General features: G+C 38.0%; 1 protein-coding gene across 1 annotated transcript; it reads right to left on the bottom strand.

Annotated features, from left to right (window-relative positions):
• Positions 1-8184: 8184 nt before the first annotated feature.
• LOC149302794 (transcription factor EC-like) lies at positions 8185-21769 on the bottom strand. The gene is made up of 8 exons (XM_089482043.1): positions 21737-21769; positions 21030-21281; positions 19696-19791; positions 15242-15362; positions 13420-13470; positions 10721-10796; positions 9650-9797; positions 8185-8538 (listed from the first exon to the last, which is right to left on the bottom strand). Exons 1-8 carry the CDS (start codon positions 21767-21769, stop codon positions 8185-8187), a joined length of 1131 nt encoding a protein of 376 aa, XP_089338169.1.
• Positions 21770-23553: the final 1784 nt, after the last annotated feature.

Below are 23553 nucleotides of genomic sequence, written 5' to 3' on the forward strand. Positions count from 1 at the left end.
ATGCCACTCTGCCTCCCTGACATGCATTTTAACCCCGTATTTGCCACTCTCCCCCCACAGATATGCCTTATACGTCCCTATATGCCACTACTCTGCGTCCCTGATATGCCTTTTAACCCCCTATTTGCCACTCCCCCAAATATGCCTTATACCCCCTATATGCCACTCTACCTCCCTGAAATGCCTTTTAACCCCCTATTTTCCACTCCCCCCAGATATGCTTTATACCCCCTATATGCCACTCTGCCTCCCTGATATGGCTTTTAACCCTCTATATGCCACTCTGCCTTCAGAAAACCATTAAACCCCCCATGCCACTCCTAACCCCCCACAACCACTTACCGATGCATCCTTTTCCTTGTGACCCATGCTTCAGACTTCCTGGTGTCCAGTGGGGCAGCCGGTGGAGGTCTGTGCAATGCAGACCTAAGCTGCTGCTGGCCAGTATATCCGCCGGGGCTTCTATAATGGATCGCCGGCATCACATGACCTTCCGGTCCACCACAGAAGCCCCGGCAGATGTGCCGGCAGTAACGGAGGTTGTCTGTGCGCATCCCGCTGTCAGGATCAATATGCGAGCTGATAAGCGAAAGGTTCCTAATCGCAAAAACACCAATCCACACAGGACAAAAATCCAGGCGAGGTACAATAGGTCACGAGCGGAGGCAGAGTCGAAGAACAAGCAAGGGTTAAAGGCAGGCAGCAAATGGTCAATAATTGGTAAGCGAGAATAGGGTCTGGTACACAAAGGGTCAAAACACAGAGAACGCTTCAGTATAGGAATCTAACTTCAACTGATACTTCAGCAAAGGATACTGGGACTGAAGCGTCTAAATACGTTCAAATTTGGCGCCAAAATGACGTCAGCATTTGAAACGTGTTGCTATGGCAACGGTGGAGCGTGTCCTACGTTTCAATTGATTCTGCCGGCAGCTAGAGCGAGACGCCTCTCCCTGGCAACAGAGCGAGCGCCCCCTCCCTCCTGTTAACTTCCGGCTGCAGCTGCGTGGGCGTGTAGCTGGAGAGGCCCTGCTTGCTGCTGTGTCAGTAAGCCGGGAAGGAGCAGAGACGTCAGCGTGGGAACGATGGCGGGGGTAAGTACTTGATTTATGACAGTACCCCCTCCCGAACGGTAACCTCCGGGAACCAATAGGACCAGGTTTAGAGGGGTAACTCCTGTGAAACCGACGAACCAAGACAGGTGAGTGAACTAAAGAGGCCGGTTCCCAGGAACGGTCTGCAGGTCCGTAACCCTCCCAGTCCACTAAATAATACAAATGGCCTCCCCAAAGACGGGAATCCAAAATGTCTTGAACGATATATTCAGGATATCCTTCAACAATGACAGGAGGAGGAGGTAAGGAAGACCGTGTGGCCAGTCTATTGGTAATAACTGGTTTAAGCAGAGAAGTGTGGAAAACCGGATGGATTTTGACAGATGGCGGTAACGCAAGTCGATAAGTGACTGGGTTAATACGGTGAGTGATGGTATATGGACCAATAAATCGGGGTCCCAACTTTAAAGAGGGTATGGCTAGTTTCATATTTCGAGTAGACAACCATACTTTATCCCCGGGTTGATAGTGAGGACCATTACGTCTATGCTTATCCACTTGACCCTTATATCGTTGTTGAGCAATTGTCAGATTTTGTTTTGCCATACGCAATGCTTTATGTATTATTCGTAGTCTTTTCGCCGATTCGGGCACCATTACTGGGGTTATGGAAATAGGTAAGTCAGGAGGATGGTAACCGTATAGCAGAAAGAACGGGGTTTCTTGTGTTGATGAGTTCTTATTATTATTGTGTGCAAATTCTGCCATAGGTAGCAAAGAGGACCAGTCCGATTGGAGGTAAGATGTGAAACAACGAATATATTGTTCTAGAATTTGATTTATTCGCTCCGTCTGACCATTAGTTTGAGGGTGATAACCAGAAGATAGGGCTGGTTCAATCTTCAACAAAATGACCTCCAGAATTTTGAAGTGAACTGAGAACCCCGGTCAGTCAGTACTTGAAGAGGAACTCCATGTAAGCGAACAATCTCTTTTATGAACATGTCAGCTGTTTCAGTTGCTGATGGGAGGTGTTTCAGTGGTATGAAATGCGCCATTTTGGTCAGTCTGTCTACAACAACCATGATGGTATTATATCCATTAGATAAGGGTAATTCCACTATAAAGTCCATTGATACAGAGGACCATTGTGATTGGGGAGTGGGAATAATTTGTAACAATCCCGGAGGGCATTGGTGTGAGGTCTTGTTCCTTGCGCAAACTTGGCATGAGTTCACATAATCTTTTGCATTTATTGCCATGTTAGGCCACCAGAAGCGATGGCGAAGCAAACTGAGCGTTCCTGAGATCCCTGGGTGCCCTGCCAACGGAGCGTCATGGTAGATGCGGAGAGCGTCAGTCACAAAAGGTGGAGGTATTATCAATTTATTTTGATGATAAAAGAGTCCTCCTTTCCTCTGCAACGGCTGGACTGTAGGACGATGAACTCTGAATTTGAAGTAGTCCCGCAGGGATCTAATAAAATCTTTCTTGGTGACCAAAAAATGTCTCGGTGGAATTATTGGTTGTGTGGTGTTGGGGTCATCCTGTTCATTGACATATTGGCGAGATAAAGCGTCAGCCTTGCCATTTTTACTTACTGGTCTGTAAATTATGTGAAAATTAAATCTTGTAAAAAAAAGAGACCATCGCGCCTGACGAGTACGTAATCTCTTGGCTCGTTGAAGATATTCCAGATTGCGGTGGTCGGTAAAGATAATAAACAGATGTCGGGACCCCTCGAGATGATGTCTCCATTCTTCTAGTGCACACTTTATTGATAGTAATTCACGATCGCCTATGTCATAATTCTTTTCAGCCGGTGAGAGTTTGCGAGAGAAAAATGCTATAGGGTGAAGTAGATTTTTAGGTCCTTGTCTTTGAGAAAGGATAGCCCCCACCGCTACTGTAGAGGCGTCTACCTCCACAATAAAAGGCAGATCAGAATTGGGATGTACCAGTATAGGAGCAGAGGTAAATCTTTGTTTAAGAGTGGCAAAAGCCTCCTCGGCCTCTGTGCTCCATAAAAACTTGGTATTTTTGGATGTTAGGGTTGTGAGAGGAAGGACGACTCTGGAAAAATATGAATGAAACGCCTATAGAAATTAGCAAATCCAAGGAATCGTTGCACATCTTTACGTGATTGAGGCTGTGGCCACTGTTCAATGGCCTTAACTTTAGTTTTGTCCATTTCGATGCCTTTGGACGAAATGCTAAATCCCAAGAAGTCTATATTATTAGTTTCAAATTTGCATTTTTCTATTTTGACGAACAAACGGTGGGCGCGAAGACATGAAAGAACCTGGTGTACATGGCTGCGGTGCTCTTGGAGGGTAGCGGAAAAGATCAATATATCATCTAGATAGACAACCATGAACGTATCTAATAAATTCCGGAAAATATCGTTGACAAAGTTTTGAAAGGTAGCTGGAGCATTACCTAGTCCATAGGGCATTACTAAATATTCAAAGTGTCCATAACGAGTGCGAAATGCGGTCTTCCACTCATGACCGTCTTTAATACGAACAAGGTTATATGCTCCTCGTAGGTCTAGTTTGGTGAATATAGCGGCTTGTTTTAAATGTTCGAATAATTCCGGGATAAGAGGGAGGGGTATCGATTTTTTATGGTTATAGCGTTTAGTTCTCTGTAGTCCACACAGGGCCGTAAACCCCCATCCTTCTTTCCTACAAAGAATATCCCTGCCCCGGCTGGAGAGGTGGATGGACGAATAAAACCCTTGGCTAGGTGTTCGTCGAGGTAGTCTCATAGTACTTCAAGTTCTGATTCCGACAAGGGATATATACGGCCGTAAGGAATTTTAGATCCAGGTATGAGGTCTATAGGACAATCGTATGAACGGTGTGGTGGAAGACAATCAACTCCCTTTTCGTCAAACACGTCCTGGAATTCCATATAGCATGAAGGCAAACCCGGGATGGAGGTTCTGGATACAGTAGGGGACGCTTGAAGAGTAATATGTGCAGTACTGAGACAATGGCGGATGCAGAATGGAGAGGAAAATGTTACTTGTCCTGTAGTCCAATGAATGACGGGATCATGTTGCTTGAGCCAGGGCAGGCCCAAGATTAATGGAAATAAACGGGGAATTGATGACATCAAAGGTTATTTTTTCTGAATACCTATTCCCTATAGAACAGGTGAGTGGGACAGTCTCTAAATCCCCTGGTCCGGAAGACACAGGTGAGCCATCAATGGTCTGGATAAATACCTCATGTTTCTTAGAAGAGGTAGGGATCTTCTGTTTGGCGAGGTATTCTTTATCAATTATATTGCTGCTTGCCCCGGAATCGATGATGGCTTGGAGATGAAGTTGATGAGATCCCCACTGTAAACGCAGAGGAACAGAAAGGTGAGTAGCGGTCTCCAGAAGTATGGACGAAATACAATAGGATCTGTTTCTGGACTCACCACTAGGTGATTTAGGACAGATAGGGCAGGCCGACAGGAGATGGGAATCTGCTCCACAATATAAGCATAAATTATTGTCCCTACGTCTTTTCTTGAATGGACAGAGAAGATCTGGCTAGCCCGATTTGCATAGGTTCCACCTCCGATAGAGGTGAGGGTGTAGGAGTAGGATCATGCGAACGAGGCATAGATGTTCTCCATGAGGGAGTCCAGGGACGATGTTTGTCGGCCCTACGTTCTCGCAATCTCCGATCAATAGAAAGAGCCAAAGCCATGAGAGGTTCAAGTGAATCGGGAATTTGGCCATGAGCCAATTCGTCACGAACAGCATCCGAAAGACCTAGGCGAAATTGGTCAGCGAGGGCGTAATCGTTCCATTTAGTATCCGCAGCGAGGCATCAGAACTCTGTAATGTACTCCTCCACTGGACGGTGGCCTTGCGATAAGGTAAGGATAGCTGAACATGCCGAGGAGTGGAAGTGTGGGTCACCATATAATGAAGACAGAGTAGCAATAAAGGAGGTGTAATTATGAATAACAGGATCATTTGAAGATAATAAACGATGTGCCCAACTGGCAGGTTCACCCTCCATTAACAAAATCATTGAACGAATCTTCACTGAGTCAGAATTATAAGTACGTGGTTTAACAGAAAATATGAGTTCGCAATTTGTAATAAACCCACGGAAAGTCTTTTGGTCTCCGGAGAATTTGGTTGGTAAAGGAACTTGGGGTTCAAACGATGGTCCTGACTCTGGTGCTGCAACGGAGGGAGCAGGTGGTGGAGAAGGGTTAATAGGAGTAGCAACTTGGTTCTTTAAGTCAGCTACTTCATTATGAAGATTTCCATATTGAGCTTGCATGTCCATCATTTGGGCCAGCTTCTCCATCTTTTCGTTCATATCTAAAAGCGTGGCTTGGAGTCCTGCAGGAACCATAGTAATGGCTGAAGTATACTGTCACGATCAATATGCGAGCTGATAAGCGTAAGGTTCCTAATCACAAAAACACCAATCCACACAGGACAAAAATCCAGGCGAGGTACAATAGGGCACGAGCGGAGGCAGAGTCGAAGAACAAGCAAGGGTTAAAGGCAGGCAGCAAATGGTCAATAGTCGGTAAGCGAGAATAGGGTCTGGTACACAAAGGGTCAAAACACAGAGAACGCTTCAGTATAGGAATCTAACTTCAACTGATACTTCAGCAAAGGATACTGGGACTGAAGCGTCTAAATATGTTCAAATTTGGCGCCAAAATGACGTCAGCATTTGAAACGTGTTGCTAAGGCAACGGTGGAGCGTGTCCTACGTTTCACTTGATTCTGCCGGCAGCTAGAGCGAGACGCGTCTCCCTGGCAACGGAGCGAGCGCCCCCTCCCTCCTGTTAACCTCCGGCTGCAGCTGCGTGGGTGTGTAGCTGGAGAGGCCCTGCTTGTTGCTGTGTCAGTAAGCCGGGAAGGAGCAGAGACGTCAGCGTGGGAACGATGGCGGGGGTAAGTACTTGATTTATGACACCCGCAAATGTTCACCGACTGCGGGATGCGCACAGACAACCTCCGCTGCTGCCGGCACTTCTATGGTGGAGCACCGGAAGGTCATGTGATGCCGGCGCTCCATCATAGAGGCCCCCAGAGGAAGTGCCGGCAGCAGCAGAGGCTGCCAGAGAGGAGGATCCCTGTCCCTTGCAGAGCTGTGGGGGATCTGGATCTTAGTCTTGTAGTCAGACCTCTATTTGAGGTCTGATTAGAATAAGACCTCGAACATGAGACATTTGCTCTGAAAAAAACCTTGTCTTATAATCGAGCAAATACGGTATAGATATATGTAAGACAGACCAAGGGTAGATGATTCCAAGGGGTGGCCATTGCAGTAAGCATCTCAGGGTACATCAGGATAAATGGGGCAGTCACCTTTTTGTCTTGTAATTTAATGATCAGAGATGATTTGTAATTCTACCTTTCCTGATGCAAGTTGCACTTTGATCTACATTATGCAACTGGAGGCAGATGCTAGTCATGTAACAATAGCCCAAATAGTGGTAGAGCCAAAAATTGCCTGACCTTCTAGTATAATAGAAAGCATTTCAGAGACATCTGTGTTGTTATTATTAAATATTACTGCAATAGTTTGGAATATATTTTATACAAGATTTATTCTTAAAAATCCCATAGCCTATAAAAGAATTCCATTGAGACAAATAATAGGAAAACATTACATTTTCAAATGTCTTTTCACATTGTTCCTTTAACTAGACATTTGAAATACCACCCACATTAGGAAATTACACAAGTCATGTTTTTGACTGGATCCATATTCACAACAGGAATAACTATGCAGCTTATTACAAAACATGGGATTCTTCCATAATTTAAACATATGTTGATAGTCTGTAAGCTCGCATGAGTAGGGCCCTCTTCTTTGTACCAATATATATTTTGTATGTTTGTGTAATTGTTTATTTTTATATTGTAAGTTTTATTCTTATTGTTGTGTATTTTCTCTTATTATATTAGCACTAGGGAATCAGATTAAATAAAATATAATGATAAAAATACTATGTTGAAATTGAAAGGCAGTGTAACTTAATTCAGTGTATTGGTACTGAAATGTGATTTAGTAGCAGTAGTGCAATAGTATTTCCCCGGAGAAGGGGTCAGACTAAATACATACAAAAATATCTTCCATACTTATGCTTTTAAATACAGTTCTTTTAGATTTAACATACATGCAGCTTTTTGCCATTTGTATCAAAGGTCTTCTATATATATACTGCTTTTCTAGAAACATTTACAAAATCACTTTAAGTCTGACCTACTTTTCAAGTTCCTGCTTTCAAATTCAGGTTAAGAATATTTAACTTATTGCATTCACAAAACTCAAATGTATTTCATCAAAAAATAACAAAAAAATAAAATACCTCCTTGCAACAGACAGTTATGCATAAATATATTTCAATATGAAAATCTCATACAAATTTAAAATGATTACAAAAACTCAAGTTAAAAGCCACATTTCCTTTGTATTTGCATACATTTATAACTAATGTCTCATAGTTTCTTACTAAGATCTATTGCTTTACAACGGTACATCAATATTAATAATTTCTACTGCTATGAATTCTGTTTATTAAAGTAATAAAATGTCAACTAAATTAACAAAAGGAAAATATGTATACTTTTGAATATGTACAGACTAAATAGATTTTTGTCCCAAAAAGGTCTAGACCAATACTTCTGACATCTCTCACTAAAGTCCAGCAACTGGCTTGGGAGAGGAGTAAATAGCAGCTGAGACATGCTGCCTTCAATGCCTACTCTTTTCCAGTACTTTGATCTTTGTATGCCCCACACAGATGCGGTCTGGTGGGCAAGACTGGTTGGTAACAACCAAGGCTCAACAAGCCAAACAAGCCTGGTTTGGCTGAGCTTAATTTGTCATGAAAGACAATTTAGATGTGCATGGTGAACAATTTAATGATGCTACATTTCCCTCTTAGCTGCTATTAGAGACTTATGAAAGTCTAGGTTTCAGTGATTTTTTGACATGATTGCAGTTTTTAAACCCATATCATATAGGATGTTAAACTAATCAAAATGTACAGAACTGTTACATTTTTCACGAAAAAAATAATTATAGCCTTCTTATAATCACAAAAATGATTTAAATACATTTGTGTTTCTTTGATATTGATGTTTTCCTCAAAGATCATCATCATCTGTGCTGAAACTGCTTCTTCTGCTGCTTCCTTTCGAAAGGTCAGGTGATGTTGCAGACAAGAAGGGGTCTGTTCCAAAAGGAGAAAACTCTTCTAATATTTGTTCTTTTAAAGCAGCACTGAATGATAAATCTGTGAAGTGTGAAAGTGGATCAGAGAAGGCATTGGATCCATCACACAGGTCAGTGTTGTGTCCAAGTGACAAAGGAATCTGATGAGAGTAGTCTTCTGAAATATCTTCTCCGTAGGATTGTTGTTTGATGACTTGTGATGCTAGTTCTACTGTACATAAGGCTGGTATTGGAAGACCATTAGCCCGGGCCTGGATTTCAAGTTCCTATAGGGTAAGAAGAATCAAAAGTAAGTAAAAAAATATAATAGTTAGTAAACAATAAATTTCAATGGGGAATCAGTTGATTTATTTAAAATGAAAACAGAGATAAACATTTGACCTAATGACCAATAAAACTGAAGCAGATGTTAAACTGAACCATTTTAGCAGTTGATTGAATTGGAAATACCATACTATTAACCTCTTAAGGACAATGGGTTGTCCTTAAACCCATTAACGACAATGCATTGTGAGCATGTACGGGCTTTGTTGTGAAGGAGTTAAAATGATCAGGAGGTCTGTATATGATCTCTGCAGGGGAAATTAGTCAATGCACAGAACAAATAACAATAAGCTGCAATGTAATACAGTCACAATTCCAACTCTAACATAGAAAGACATTCTTCACAATGTAAGCTGTAACGTTCTAGAAATGCACTGACTATGGGGGTAGTACCTATCAGTATTATACAAGGCTTTTATAAATAAATATGCATGAAATTTATCTATGGGTGCAATGTTGGTTGAACAAGGGCTCCATCCCTTATGGTACTTTGTTGAAACAAACTTGTAATCAGAAGTAGGTCTGTGGCCTCCAGATTTAGAAGCTGGACACCTCTGATCTAGGCTTTAGTTAATACCATGTGGAGTACATACAGCTCACAGCTCAACAATTATTAGTTAGTGATTTACATAATTCCTTTATAATTCCCAGTGCTGAACAGGACATTATAACTAGTGCATAGCACAACTTATATACTGTTATTGTTCACACCTTGTATGAATTTATATATATAATTTATATTCCTCTTATGTTTTGTTTTGTACATATCCATTGCCTACCTGCGTTCCTGTGAAAATTAAATAATTTTTTCAAGAAAACATAGTGTAATCTTCTAATAATGAAAAAAAATGTAACAAGGGTTACTAGCAATTGCCAGTGTTCACACTATGAAGCTGTGCATGTTTTCTAGAACTTAATCATATCAGAATATATTCATCTGAGTGATCTATAAAATCAGTTAAAAATACATTTTAGAAGCTACAGATGGTTAATGATAAATAAGTGATATAGCCAGATAAGAAAATGTGTGGTTTATCGTTAACTTTAACCAACCTGAATACGAAGCAGCAATCGTCTGTTGGCTTGTTCTAATTTTTTCTGCCTGTGTTCTAATTCTCTTCCCCTTTGTTGTTCTTTTTGGAGCCACTTGATGTATTCTACCGAAGCTTTTAAAATAGTTCCTTTGTTCCAGCGCATATCACTGCAAAATGGAGAAATAACCTTTTCACAATTGTGCACATCAGCAGAATTCATAAGAACTTACAAAATCTTTTACATTAAACTGAAATAATGATTTACATGGCTATTATTCACTCTTAGATATTATTGCTTCTGAATGGAAATTTTAATAGAATAGTTAAGAAGGCCATATACAGAAAAATTGATCCTAGAATGAAAATGTGTCAAAAGAAACCGATAGAAAGACTTTTTTTGCAAGAGTGCTAAATGTATTATCATGATTCCACCATTACAGGTTTTTTTTTAAGTGAAAATTGCTTTTATTATTAAGTCTAAGATTAAAATCAATGTGCAGTACTTATACATTAATGGAGTAGGAAATGTACATTACTAAGCACTTCAAACTGCATTTTATTTTAAACACGCTTTTCTCTGAATGTGAATCTCATGAGAAGTGGGTGGAGAATTTCATTGTTTAAAAAAAAATCCAAATTCTGAATACTAATGTATATTATGACTCCAATGTCCTCTCAGTTATTTTATCATATTTTCCCGGAGTTGCTGCAGTTCATGAGCAAATGTACAGTATGAATACGTTTCCAGCAAATATTCTTTTTATTTTATGTGGTATGCTACGTATGTTCACAGAAGTCCACAAATACTGTTAAAGGCTCCTAGAGGCAATATAATAAAAAGGGTTTTGTTTAGAATCTTTTGTAATTATGAAATATCTGTTGGTTTACTCATCACCACAGTAATTTCTGCACAGATTAAATAAATGGATAATTTCAACAAACGCTCCAAATATAATAGAGTTTAGGATTTTTTTGTCTTTTTAAGATTGTGAACCAGTTTGTGACTATTGTACAGGTTGGATGCACACTGGCAAACTTAGCTGAAAAAAATCCACATGTATTGAATGCTAAGAACTAAAAATAGACTTACGGATCATTTGACTTTGGTATCAGTGTGCCAAGTTCTTTAATCCTGTAGTTAATATTATATCGTCTACGTCGTTCAACTGTTGACAAAACATAAGTTATAAATTATTATTTGTTTTTGTAAAAGTAAGTTTATGTATATACTAAATATTTCCAGATCTATTTTCCAGACTTTATATTTTATCTTGTTATTCAGTTCTGTTCTTTTTTTTAGGGTAAATCAATGTTTATTGAGCATTTAAGTATAAGGGATACAGAAAGGAAAATAAAGGGAAGGAGGGGGAAGACCCAGCCACGAATAAAACGCCGGTGCAAAGGCACCAAGCACAGCATGCCCAAGCGACCATATAATAAATCAACAGTGCTTACAGTCGGAACATACAATAATCATATCAGGTGCACATTTTTGTATGACAGCAGTGTGTATGGCAGAACAGCCTATGGCCGGTGAGGGGGGATGTAGGTGGGGGGGTGAGGAAGGTAAGGGAACAGAGGGAAGGAAGGAGAAGGGAAAGAGGCAGGGAAAAAGTGAAAAAATATATAATTATAGGAGGGGCAAAAGTAGGGACGTCGAAGGAGTCCTGTGTCCGCTATCTCCTATGAGGGCGTATTCGAGAGCTAGAGATGAACTGCAGCCAGTGATACCTGCCCTAAGAGTAACGATTGGGGCAAAGGAAGAGGGGATGTGGGAATGAACTTGCGAGTGCATATATAGTGCGGAGGGGCGAAGTGACAAGAGACCAGCCTTAAGAGCAAGGCTTGAAACCATGCCAGAAGAGGCATGGCATGGGTCCCTCCAGGAAATTATCAATGCAGTGGAGAAGGGTCGAGGTATAGTTTACGCATAGAGCAGACGGAGATGTAGGTGCAAGGTTATATCCCGGCTGGATATCTGTTTAGCATTCTGTGGAGTACCAGAACACCCGTAGTGATTTGTGATAGAGGGCAACGAAAGAACTAGGGATAGCCCCGAGCTATGCACAGAACAGATGACTTGAATGGCATGGTGTGGGTGCAAGGCGCAGCAGGTGTCAACAGGACACAGTGGCGTGTAGTCCAGCCTCTTGTAGATTCTCAGAGCTCAAGAAAAAAAGGGGGAAAAGGTGTGTAGCAGGTAGAACATGCAGTATCTATTCGGAATCATTATTCCTCAACGTTTCTCGTACAAGGGAAAGGCATGGGATCCGGCATAATGTTGTTATCTGGCTGGCCGGTTCCTGTTCTAGCGCATGAAGCAGGTCAAGGTCGTAGCGGGAGTGGAGGCCGAGAGGGCCCATCTTCCAGCTTCAGGCCCATGAGAGTCCAGTCGGGGAGGCGAAGGTCCGAGAGCGCCAGTAGGAGTGCCAGTAGGAGATCCGGGACCTCATGGTAATATTACAGGGTGAGGGAGGTCACCCCAGCGGTACGGGATGCGCAGCCTCTGCAACTCGGATGTCAATGGTCACAGGGCGCGTCTCACCTGCAGGATAAGATCCAAGATGTCCTGGTAGAAGGTAACAGAGTGACCCCGCAAGGGGCCACAAGCGCACTTCCCGCGCCTGGGCCATAATGGCCTCCTTATGCGTGAAGTCGGTGAAATGACAGACAATGTCTCTCGGGGGCTTGACGGGTTACCTCTGGACTGTAAGAGGTCCCGCACCACCTGTTTCAGCTCAAGGATCAGCGTGGAGAAATCCGTCCTCCAAGGAGCTGAGGAGAATAGTTGCATTATCTCCGATGTGTAGGGGTGCTGTGGGGGGAGCTGTGCTGGCGCGCCATCATCGAGGGAGGACAAGCTGACGGGAGACTGTGCCTCGTGGTCCTCTCAGGCCTGGGAGGCCGAGTTGGCCAGAGTGCGGAAAGACTCTCTTATATCTTATGGATGTCAGTGATGTCAGAGTGATATATGGTGAGCTCATGATATAGTTTGTTTATTTTCCTTTTTTATCTATATCTCACCTTTTAAAAAAAAAAGTTTTTTTTTTTGCTTTTTACCATTTCATGGAAAAAGGATCTACCATGCACTCCGCCAGGGGGAGCAATCAGAGATCTCCTGTGTCTCTTGTCTCCTCCAGGGACCTTATGGTGGGTGTCTAACACCTAACAGAAAGGAATGCCCAATTGTGTGATCTGGTATCCCTATTAAAGTGTTGTACAGGTGCTTACCGAGCACCGATATACCTGATCTGTTGACAGTTAGCTAGCAATGCCATTAGACTAGATTAGTCTGATCTTCCTTGCAGCAGCACAGAGATGTCCCTGCTGCTACAAAAATTTCAGGATGGCATCCTAACTGGTATCCTGACAATAACAATAAGACATTAACATTTCAGTGCCCTTTTAAGGCAGAGCATACGGGGGCAGCTGCCTAGAGCCCATGCATTCATCATGGCCCCACAGTGGGTCACCTACCCTTGGGATAGCCCCAAAGATAGAGAAGAAAGGGAAGTCGGGCAGAAATGGTAAAAAGAGGAAAGAAAATCTGCTTCAAGGAACAGTTTTTTAAATATTTTTAATGCATATTAGTCCATGTTCCATGGCCCCCTAATGCATTTTACAGCATGCAATTTTGCATACATGTAATTAGCTGGTGCTAGTTGGTGTAGTTGCTGAGGCAACTGGGGACTACTCTAGTATACATTTAACATGAAAGGGATAGACAACTACCTAGATGGACTCACATTTAATGTTGTGAAACCTAGTATACCCACAGAAGATACTTACTGAGGTTATGATTGTCCTTCTTTTGCCTTTCCTTTGCCATGGCTCTTGTATCTGTTTCCAATAAAAAATAAGACAATTATCACAATAAATTGTAACTATTAAAACACATCCTATAAGCTAAACTGTTTCTGAAAATATCTTTTTTATTTTTGGTATATGTATAACAGAGCAACATGAAGCAGACCATAAAAGGATATCAGGCTGCATAACTGCCATTTTTTTAAGGAATATTGATCTGATAAAACTAAATAGAAATGTATTACAAGTCCAGGTATGTTCATTAAAACGCTATACTATCTATGAAACAGTATTTAACAGTGGCCATTCCTGTATTAGATTACAGTGTCCTTTAAAATGACTAATTTACAATTATTTGCTTGTATTGTTGTGAATGAATCACGCAATGTCTATACTGCAAGCTTTTTTTTTTTTTTTGAAGAGCCCATTTTCAAATTTGGTTTTGCCTGTATTGCACCACTGCAGAATACGTTGATGCCTCATTTGAAAAGTCACGTAATTTTTTTTAATATTACTTTTCACGTAGAAATGTTGAAACATTCCAAGCCTCCTTTTACAGTCTAAGTGCTTCAACTCATCTTAACCCTACATTTTCAGGCTCATGTTAACCCTTTCTATACCCAAGACTATTATAAAGAGGAAACTCTCTTGTTTACATTTAAATGCACGGGCATTCAATGTAAAATAGACAATGCTGCTAATCAGTTACAGAAAAAAGTAAAATTAATGTTAAATATTGGTGCCCTGTCAGTGTGTTGCCCTTATCTATTGACACGTTAACAAACCCAAACCCTACTAAAATGCATGTGATGTCACAGATGCCTCCCACTCTAATATATATATATATATATATATATATATATATAATATAGTTTCCCCAGATAGAGTGGTAAGGATGTCCCTTAAATCTAACCAAACGGAACCATTATCAATATATTAACATTATTATGAATGACATCATAATCAAAAACCTATTGACTTTTTTCAAATGTTTTTAGTGAAATTGCCATATGTTTAATTTCACTGCCATTGACAAATACTAATATAGTCAGTCACTTACTGAATGGATTTTCTGTTAGCCTAAAAACAGCCGTTTGTTCTAACTTGAAACAAATTTAATAGGAGATCATTTATGCAGTTGATCTTGTGCCAGCATTTGAAAGAATCATGTGTTTCCCAAAATAATTTGATTTCAGAAATACATGATATTCATATAGATTACAGGGCCAGAATTGTTTTCTAAAAGGGTCCAAACTAAGTACAGTGTAAACATGTCTGACTCTCCTTGCCCTGGTTATACTAAAATAGAATACATTCCAAAAGACATGAGCCATTGATTTGTTAGGAAGTGTTTCGCTCTAAAGAAATGTTTAGTACTGAAAAGAAATGGGTAGTCATTTCTGATATAATTGTGAAACTAAGGTATTCTACAGAATTATAGGAAGAAAATGGTAAAAAGCCTTTATCATATCAACAATGTCTTCAAAATGTATTCCCAGAATAGTTTGCCTTAAATGCGGTGTAGTTATGTTGTTTATGAGTCTTTCGTAACGGGTTTTTTCTCTAAAGCAGAATTCTCTGCAGGAGAACTGTGATATAAATTCATCAGATTCTTTGTTTGTCATGAAGGGCCAGACCTGAAAACCAGCTTGGCCTTGCATAGTTTTGTTGGTGAGGTAACTATAACAAATTTAACTATACACTATACATGAGGTTGGTGATGTAAGTAAATCTTAATGCACATTAATTTATTAGTAAAGTTAAATTCATTCATACAAAAAGTATATAATTTTAAAAACATTACCTGTAACTTCCCTTTTCACACCTATACCGGTTGGACAAGAAGTATTGGAAAGTCCCATGTTGGAGCCCGAAATGCCTTGGTCACTGTTGTAAACATCCAAAAGGTTACTTTGTAGTGGAAGCTGAAAAATAAGAATGAAGAGGAGAAGGACGTGCTTTATAATTCTTGGATAAGACTGTTCTGCCTTAGTCATAGCTAAATAAAGAAAAAGTGACATAAGAAACTGGGCAGTAAGGACTGCATACAATTAGCACAGTAGTGAAAAATCACAAGGGAGAAGTTTTGTATAGGTGCAAATTACACACGACTACCTAGAGCCTTGAAAACAGATAGCAGCACTGTGGTGATGATTGATTACAGCAAAGTTTATCTAAAGAAGTGAGAATGAAAAGTGCTGAAAAAGTGGAAATAATTATGATAGAAGGAAATACAGCTGGAGTTATGAAAAAGCACTAATATTAACCTGAAGCCTGAGAGTGAGATACATTTTGGAAATAAAAGAATGATTATATATACTTAATAACTCTACGTGTTTCTAAGGTGCAGTTTAAAAAGAATTATGGATTCAATTCTATAGCATTTGCGTCTAAAGCATATAGCACCAAATTTATATTCTAGGAGCCTATAGGAAAGAGGGTCACTACCATCTCCTTACACTGTAAAAATATATTTTTTTCTAATGGCTTTGTAGGTAGGGAACATTTTTGAAAAAAAAAAAAGGTAGAGAATAGTCAGCGCACCTATTAGGGGGTCCAGCCAGTATAACAATGTAACTTCCAGCCCCAGAGAAGCCCTAGACACCCCAGCTCCAAACTAATTCCACCCACCTACCCACATCCATACTTTGAATATTAATGCTTTTCTTTCAAGGTAGTCACATCTAACATGGGTGTCAGGGTGTAGAATTGAAGGCATATGAAAATATGGTTTAATGGGCTTTTATCTGTAAAACAGGATAAGCCATATAAGGTGTTTTTATATGTAAAATTAGTAAAAAGAAGTGGGCTTTGATGATTGACACTGGGTTGATACTGGGCTTGAAAAGTTCTGATGATGGCCTGAGCATAGTAACAATATACAAAGTGCATAATTAGCCTCCCTGATTAAAACAAAAGCCTAAGAGCAGATAGAACATCTGCTAAAATCAGGACCATTGTTAACAGTAATGTCAAGCTAGTGTTTGTATGCCCCATAAAACAGGCCAGGAATTCTGAGTATCCCTGCTTTAACCAAGTAGTTTAATGCTTTTTTAAATTAGATGCCTATATTTAAGCTAGGATATCAAAGCTGTTTGCAGCCGTTGAAGACTGAAAAATTGAGTTTGCATTGTGAATCGCAATGCTTTGCAAAAACTGGGATAAATGTATCTTCAGAAATAGAATTTTCAGCATCCATTCATTGATTTATCAATTTCTTTTTTTTTAATTAATATTTTGGCGTGGATATATTTTAGTTAAAACGTATTTAACATATTATTTTTGAGACAAATAATGTAACATAAACCTACAGAATAAAATTCCTAGAGATTTGCATGGCTCCATTGTAGGTAATGCCTACTCGTTACATACAAAATCATGCATTCTTTTGTATTAATCTATATGACCGAAAGTACATGGACAACCCTCCTAATTACTGATTTTCAGCAACCTCCATTGTGGTGTACACAATCAAGCATATAGACATGCCATCTCATAGACAAACATTGTCAGTAGAAGGGATCATTCTGAGGAGCTCACTAACTTTAAACTTGGCACCACCATAGGATGCTACATTTGCCACAAGTCAGCATGTGAAATTTCTGCCCTGCTACATTCCCCCCCCTGTCCACTGTAAATCCTATTACTGTGAAGTGGAAGCATCTAGGAGTAACAGCTCAGCCACAAAGCAGCACACCACACACACTCACAGAGCAGGGCCGCAGAGTGCTGAAGCCTGTAGTGGATAAGAATCACCTGTCCTTTGTATCATCACTCACTACAGAGTTCTTGTTCCAACACTGCTGTGCCCCTGTAAGCAAAGTTAAGGTCCAAAAAGACATGGTTCACAAGTTTGTTCTGCTTGCGTAGACCCCTGACCTTAACCCCACTGAACACCTTTTAGGTGAATTGGAACACTGATTGTGAGCCAGGCCTTCTCATCTAACATCAGCACCTTAATTCATAATTGCTCTTTTAGCTGATTTAGCACAAATTCTTTCAGACACACTCCAAGATTTTGTGAAATACCTTCCCAGAAGAGTGTAGGCTGTTATAGCCACAAAAGGGGGGGAACTCCATATCAATGCCCATGGTTTTGGAATGTGATGTCCAAGAAGCTCCTATAGGTATGATAATCTGGTGTCCACATACATTTGAGTGTGTATGTGTGTGAATGTATATATATATTTATATATATATTAATATGCCAATATGAGGTCACGACCTCATTCAAAATGCTGCAGACTACTTCTTGTTGCGGTGGATAAGTTAGATCATTTCTTTCACCACTGCACTGAGTTGCCTAATAGTATGTGAAAAAGTTGCCCGTGTCATGTGTTTCATTCACACATTTTTACCAAAGGAGATTTCCAAGATCAAAATGTTCAAAACAGTTTGCAAAGTGTAGCAAATTTATTTTTACCTCTTAATAATGTTCTTAGCATTATCTGTAGAAAATGTTTGCATTGGATGCTTTTATACAAAGGCAAATATAACCAGGCCAGAAATGTCAGATCATAAGTGCTGTTCCACTTACACAAAAGATTCATTGTACCCTGTGTTATGTTACATAATGTAACATTAGCAGTTCTGTTATTTTATATTTTCTAACATAGGTTTAAACACATAAAAAAACTGACGTTAAGTAAAAAAAAATTATGGCAACAACCTATATTTGCCTGGTTTTGTGTCGCATTTATGTGTTTTTGGCAAAATAATGAATAAATCAATATTTTAAATGACTGGACATTGATTTCTTGAGACAGTTTGGGTATTTAGATGTTTCAAATTTAAATTTCAGCAGAGTAGGTGGAACGGCACTGTTAATGCAGAAACATGAATGAGCCCCTGATTATAATCTGTCCCTAAGAAACATTTTATTTTAAAATATACCGACCGATATGCGCTTTTAATAATTAAATATATTTTATATATAATACTCAATATTGAATCATTAAAAACAATTTAAAATTCTCCTGCTTTAACACTTAAAAATAAACAGTTAAGAACAGAAATAAAGAGTGTTTTGGGGTTTTTTTAACAATAAACAGATATGATTTGTATTAACTTGTAAAAACTGAAACCAAGGGCAAATATTCCAATCACTCCCAAAATATACTACAAAAGCATGTTTTAACTTTGGATTTTGAGAGTGAAAAATATTGTACGTCCCACTAATGATTTCAATACATAATTTTAAATTAAAAAAGAAATTGATCCTTACCTTACTCTTTAGCAGGTTCAAAAGTAGGTTTAAATGCTTGTTATAGATGTTTCCATTTAAAGAGCAGAAGTAAGCAGTGAAATGAACTTTGACACTGCTTTACTCTGTATCCTTGTTTTTAAGATGGTTTTTACTTTGCTAGGCAGATTTTTATGTTAATGTTTGCTTACTTCAGTCTCTGCAGTGCCCTTGTAAGAAATGTGTACACACTCCGTACATTCTATAATGGCAGAGGTAATGCATACAGAGGGGGAGGCAGGTTCATATCTTTCGTAACCTCCAAATCTTATTTACACAGTTCACAGCTAATTCATTGCTTTAATAAATTAACAAAACTGGCAACATATTTTGGACCAAAGTAATTTACTTAATTTATAAAATGCTGCCAGCAGTTTAAAACACATAAATGTATTATTGATTTAACACAAATTAAAAATAAGTAAATAAATATGCCCCCTCTCATATCAATAGATTCTGTTTATGTTTTCAGGTGAGATGTGAACTTTTGAATTCATTACAAATCTATAGGATATACCCATTGTAAGACCATCTACAATAACCTTTAATATTCACATTAAGTACAGTCAAAACCAAAAGCACATATGTAGACACACACTGTAGACTGCCCCTGCCTGATCACAATTAATAGCATATACTGTACACTGCCCCGGCAGGTCCACTGCCAACACCACCCATTGTAGACTTTGATATAAATATGGGTCCAGGCCTAAAAAGGAAGTGGTACCAAGGAACACAGGAAGAAGGCAGAATTAATTTGATTAAAAAAAAGTTGTATGGTGTAAATGTAACTGAAGATTACTTAAGTCTCTACTTTACCTACAACATATGTAATAATTATGTGCAGTTAGTCTGCTAAAACATATAATTTACTGTAAGGTTTGGAAACCACTTAAGCAATAAATCATATCCCTTTTTTAGAATAATACACGTGTTTTACTTTTTATCTTTTTCTTTGAGATTAACAAATATTTGCAACAGTTTGATGTTCTATAATCAATCTATTGTCCACTTACACCACTTGGCATCAATAATGTCTGTTCTGTACAGTTTAATCCATCATCATTAAAACTTGATTCCAGACTAATGATGTCCTCAATAACATCTTCCATCTGTTAAAAAAGAAACAGAATTTAAGGAATACCAATATGAATTGCACTTAAGTATTTAGATTAATTATTTGTGTCTGCAGGTATACAAGTATAAAAGTATACAAGTAATATTTCTGGAAACAAAAGTGAGGGTAATTACATAAACCATATTCATAAATACCAAAGTCATGCTAGTTTACAATGCAAAAGTATCCAAAAGAGATATATATATATATATATATATATATATATATATATATATATATATAAGAAATATGTCATTTTTGTAATGAAATAATAACAATAAACTAAGGAAATTGTTACACAATAGAAATTTAAATGGTAGCAATGTATTGTTATATATATTTTTAAAAATATATATATTTATAATTCATAATCAATTTAATTTCTGATCCGCAACTAAACATTAAAAACAGGCGTGATGTAACTTTTTGTTGATATATGAATAACAAGAAGTCATGTATCAAGTCCTAGAATATGAAATTCCGCTTGTAAATAATATTTAAATCACATTTATGTAAGACAGCTCTCTTCTTTTTCCCACAATTTCCCTTGAGATCCAGTTCTTTAGTATACATGCCTGCATGATGTCACAGTGGGTGAGGCTGATAAAATGATTGGTGAAAATAGATTATACTTGGCCCACTGTCCGAGTGACAAGCAAAGTTAGTAAAGTTCAAGTTTAATACACTGCCAAAAGCAGAAAAATATATTGAAAATTTGCTAAAAGTTCTAATTTTGAAAGAAAAGTGACTGGTCATCTTGCTAAAATGTGCACACTTGGTGTCAAGGCTACATGTCAACTTTGTTTTACCTAAAAACAAGCGCATTGTATTAAAAAAAATTTTTCACAGTCACATACATAACGAGAGTGTCATGGAGCATTATTATTGGAAGATGTGTAAAATAGGAAAGGTGAGTTATATGGACAAGAAACAAGGAAATAGACATTGTAGTGAAGCAAAAGTGTAGCACAACAATAAAAGAGGATGGCAAAAGGGAAAATTTGCATGTGTATCAATATTGTTTATCTAAATATCTAATTCAACCCAATATCCCATTAGAAACCTGCCATTTACACATCTAAGAAGATATGTGTGTCCAATATGTTTTATAATACATCTAGTATATACAGTGTATAACTCATAATTGCAACTTAATGGGAAAAAGTATGAGTTCCAAGAACCTGAACTAATACTAATAATTAAATTTAAGTGATTAAATATAAAATTCAATACCTCATTTTCTCGTCCGGCTCCCAGAGCTAATAACTTGGTAACCGAACCATCAATAGTGCAATTCTCTGTAGAAGGAGACATGTGTCCATTCCTTATCTCTGGGTTGACTCCTGTGGGTTGACCACAGTGTGAATGGGAATATGCAATAGCCTGTGCAGAACATTTTGTTCCAAGGGTTAGGTACTGTTTTACTTGCTGTCTTTGTGTTTGTTGTATATGGTACTTTGTTGGGTTATCAAGATGTGTCTGAACCTGTAATATAAATGGTTACAGAAGATCAATCTATGAGTGAAAACATGTTTTTATTTCTATACAATTTCTGTAAGTAAACTTGTCAACGTGATATAATGTTTATATCTCAGTGAGTTATACAAGTTCATATGAGGGCTTTGAAACTACATCCCTAGATTGGTGATGCACTGCAGTTTCTAATAATACAACAGCCTTTATACAAACAGTAAACTTAACATAAAGACAATAACTAAAACACTTCATTTTTAAAATCTGAGAAAATGTTCCAATGCATTTTATTTCACAATTACTTATATCCTGCACTAATTAGACAGTATGCCAATACTTTGATCCAACCCTTTGGCATGTGGTATTTATAGTAGAACCTAATATGACTTATATGTACAATGTATAATATGTTACTGAGACCTTAATATTACAAACATTTCAACCAAATGAATTCCATTTCTCCTTACCTCATAGTATGAACATTCAGTTAACTGAGGCATCTTTAAGGATCCCGTAAAGGGAAATTTTCAGTCCTAGCAGTTGATGTTTTGTGCTAGGTACCCGTAACCAGACTGTCCTCTGGAGGTTGCAGTTCAAGAATGACAATGTTTGAACTCAGTAGGACTTTTTAATCTTACTAAGCATGATAAAGGATCTAATTGGTTGCAATGAGACCATCCTTTGATTACAAAGATTGACAGTTACTTCAAATAGCTCTGCCTCATGTAGATGTCACATTCCTTTAATTTAACCACGACAGGAATACTAGACACAACATAAACTGTATTGTCAATTGAGTCTTGCATGTTCACTCCAGAGGGGTTTGCAATGGTTAATTGCAAGCATTTAGTAATAAAATCCTCTCAAGTGCACCATGTTTGAGCATTTTTAATGGGCTCTCAGCGATCATCGGTGGTGACGTGATTTACTACCCATATTTAGATATTTTGTTTCAATTATGCAAACTATTTAGAATTCCCCCTAACATGTATTATATGCATAAATAATCCGCATTATTAATTAATTTTTAAAGCAGTTTGTGATATACATAAAAGATGGTTAATAAAAATGACAAGTTTTACTAATAACGATGAAATGAAAAAATGTACACTTTCATTTTCTTAAACACTTTTGCGATTAATATTAAGTATAATTATTTATATTTATCATGGTAATGCTGCAGAAATACAGAGAAAATATGTGTGGTAATCATTTGAGTGGTGAATGGCTAGAGACAATGTACAACAAAGTATGATTAAGAAATTCAACACACAAAACACATTTATTTAAGCCTCATGCATTTATAGTGGTAAATTTATTTTATTATTTGTTTTTACTAAACTGGTAAAAAAAATATACCGGTATTTAATAATGCTGTATGATATTACTTTTTTGAATAAGTAAATCAATCTATAATTAGTGTCAATTTATGAAATTCTAATAATAATTCAGGCCACTCATTATGGTCTATTGCGGTTTTATGTAACTTTACATTTCTAGATCCATATTATTATTTAAAAAAGATACCAAATTTGCAGAATGAAAGTCTTGGAAATATCTATACAAAGTGACCATGGGGATTGGCAATGATAATTTTGTTTAGTAGTGTTAAGAAGTCAGTTAAAAGCATCATGGTTAAAAATTACCTTTTCACCTATACTTTTTTAGCTCAAAATGTATTTATGCCCAAAGAACATTTGAATGTATACTCTTCTACAACTTAGCAAACATTTCAGGTGGTATTCACTAAAGGTTAGTTAAGAAGGTCCAACCCCAGAGAACTTCTGCAGCAGGAAGAGATTGGCTGGTCCCATATAATGTATAGTTTAATCAGTGAGGTCTCTTCAAGACTCTACCTACATATTTAATTATGGATTATGCAGGGCCAACTCAACCCTTCATGCTGCAAAGATTTTCTAATGTATCCTGCACACTTGCAGGGTCAGCACACTGTTCCCAAGGAAAACTGTGATCTTGCTGCATCTCATTCTTTAAGTTCATTCATCAAATGTATTGTATTGCCATGCATGGACATAATACAATGTGTTTTACAGCTCGGTGTGCCAAGTCTTTGTCACGTTTGGTCTTACAGAAGGTCTAGTTTTATACAGTAGTTTTCTTGGTACATAGTGTTAACATTCATTTTACCCTCACTATCTATATTATGTTGTTATGAACTAAATACATATTTTTCTTAAATGTCTAATTTAACACAAAAATACAAATATTATATCTGTATATAAAATCCATAACAAAAAACAATGCAAAACAATATTATTATTCC

The sequence above is a fragment of the Sceloporus occidentalis genome, unplaced genomic scaffold, assembly GCF_023333645.1.
Source record: "Sceloporus occidentalis isolate IW3139 unplaced genomic scaffold, rSceOcc1.0.p SCAF_17, whole genome shotgun sequence".
In the NCBI taxonomy this organism is placed as follows: domain Eukaryota; kingdom Metazoa; phylum Chordata; class Lepidosauria; order Squamata; family Phrynosomatidae; genus Sceloporus; species Sceloporus occidentalis.

Coding starts and splice junctions, on each gene's coding strand:
- LOC149302794 (XM_089482043.1), bottom strand. CDS start 21,769: ATGCCTCAGTTAACTGAATGTTCATACTATGAG. Junction 15,363..19,695: donor CATTATTGATGCCAAGTGGT/GTAAGTGGACAA, acceptor CTTATTTTTCAG/CTTCCACTACAAAGTAACCT. Junction 10,797..13,419: donor GAAGGACAATCATAACCTCA/GTAAGTATCTTC, acceptor TTTTGTCAACAG/TTGAACGACGTAGACGATAT.